Genomic DNA, 1,942 nt, shown 5'->3' on the forward strand with positions numbered 1-1,942 from the left:
CTCAAAAAAAAAAAAATGTTCCTGGATCTTCTTACATCACCTGCCCCTTCTCTCAGTCAGAAATGCTCTTGTTTGGAGAAACTCATTTAGCCTACCAAGAAGAGAATGGGAGGCATAGAACCTCATCTTATTCATCTCTTGGGCCTAAAAGAATCCAGTAAACAAGAGGAACATAATAGATACTAAGTTACACTCAATAAGTTATTTTAAGCAGTGCAAAATGACATAATCCTCAAGGAGAGTATAGGCAAGAGATTTCCAATTTGTAAAAGTGGAGAGAAGATCCCATATGAGGAAAAAGGTTAAAATTGCTCCATTTGTAGTTTAAAAGGTACTTGAGTATGATGCTCACTGGTAATTAACCACCAATGATACAGAGACACATCAGAAGAGTGTTCTCTTCAGGGTTTTGCCCAGGGCCAGTTTAACATCCTTATTTCTCAAACTGTAGATCAAAGGGTTAAGCATGGGAACCACATTGGTGTAAAAGATTAAGGCAAATCTGCCCTGGTCCCTAGAGCCAGGAAAAGAAGTTGTTAAATAGGTAAATGCCCGTGACCCAAAAAAAAGAGCCACAGCAATTACGTGGGAGCCACATGTGCTGAAAGCTTTGAATCTGCCCTCAGCAGAAGGAATACGGAGGATGCTGGAAAGTATCAAAGCATAAGAGATGAAGATGCTGATGCTGGAGATTGTGATAACCACTCCAACAACAGTGAAAAACACCAGCTCATTGACATGGGTGCTGCTACAGGAGAGCTGCAAGAGGGGGAGAACTTCATACAGATAATGGTTGATGATGTTGGATTCACAGAAAGTCAGTCTCAGCATGCTTCCAGTGTGGGCCATGGCCCCAGCAAACCCTATCACATATGAACCAATCATCAGCAGAGAGCAGGCCCTAGGGGACATTGTGATCATGTACACAAGGGGATTGCAAATGGCCATATAACGATCATAGGCCATCAATACCAAAACGTAGCACTCAGAGTTGACAAAGAAACAGAAGAAAAATAGCTGAATCATGCATCTCACATAAGAGATGATATTTTCTGACATAAAATTATTCAGCATTTTGGGGGTAAATACGCAAGAATAACAGAGATCTCTAAAAGACAAGTTGAAGAGGAAAAAGTACATTGGGGTGTGAAGACTAGAATTCAGCCCAATTAAGGTAATCAAGCCCAAGTTGCCCACCACAGTGAACATGTAGATTCCTAAGAACAGAAAGAAGAGGGAGAGCGGGAGCTCCAATTGTTCTGATAATCCCACAAGGATAAACTCAGTCACTGAGGAGCTGTTTCGCAGAGTCATTCTCTTCCAGTGAGTTATCTGGGGAAACAGGACAAAACAGAGTCACGACTGGCACAAGTATGACTAATGGAAAAAAGAAGGTTCTAGCAAATAAGCCAGTGCATGGATGCCCACTCTTCTTTCTCCTTTATCTATGTCTCCCCCCACTTACCTATCGATAGTATCGCTGACAGTATCTCAGCTTCCCTGAACTGATCATGAATCCAAATTGGAGTGGACTCTGTCAGCATAGGCAGCAAGAATTCTGGCTCCACGTGAGAGGTGAGGAGACAGCATACCTGAATTGGCTGCTTCAGGAGTCTCAGAAAGATACCACAAGACAAGAGTACAATCTGGGTCTGCTGCCTTAGACTCTGAGAGACAAGAGTTCTCATGCCAAGAGCATTCTCAGTCAAGAGTGTTCCCCACCAGGTCTGTAGTTACCACCTGCCTCCTCCAAGCCCCTTCATTCCATCTCAACCCAGGGTCAGTGTTGAAAGCAGAGGAGGGATCAGTAATTCCCACAGCCCTTGGATGTGGATTTAAAAGAAGACCATCAGGATAGATAGAAATCAAATCTTTACCTCTCTTTCTCCAGGCCCCTCTTGGTGGGTCTTATGCAGTCTCTTTCCCATTAGCCAGAAAGATA

General features: G+C 43.2%; 1 protein-coding gene across 1 annotated transcript; it reads right to left on the reverse strand.

The window, feature by feature from the left end:
* Positions 1–371: 371 nt before the first annotated feature.
* On the reverse strand, positions 372–1,330 carry LOC103266710 (olfactory receptor 8B4). Its single transcript, XM_008064343.1, has one exon. It carries the CDS (start codon positions 1,312–1,314, stop codon positions 385–387), a length of 930 nt encoding a protein of 309 aa, XP_008062534.1. The 5' UTR covers positions 1,315–1,330; the 3' UTR covers positions 372–384.
* Positions 1,331–1,942: the final 612 nt, after the last annotated feature.

This window comes from Carlito syrichta, unplaced genomic scaffold, assembly GCF_000164805.1.
Source record: "Carlito syrichta isolate Samal-C Ts95f unplaced genomic scaffold, Tarsius_syrichta-2.0.1 Scaffold307310, whole genome shotgun sequence".
NCBI classification, from domain to species: domain Eukaryota; kingdom Metazoa; phylum Chordata; class Mammalia; order Primates; family Tarsiidae; genus Carlito; species Carlito syrichta.

Excerpts from the sequence above, each read along its gene's own strand:
- LOC103266710 (XM_008064343.1), bottom strand. The coding sequence starts at position 1,314 with ATGACTCTGCGAAACAGCTCCTCAGTGACTGAGTTTATCCTTGTGGGA.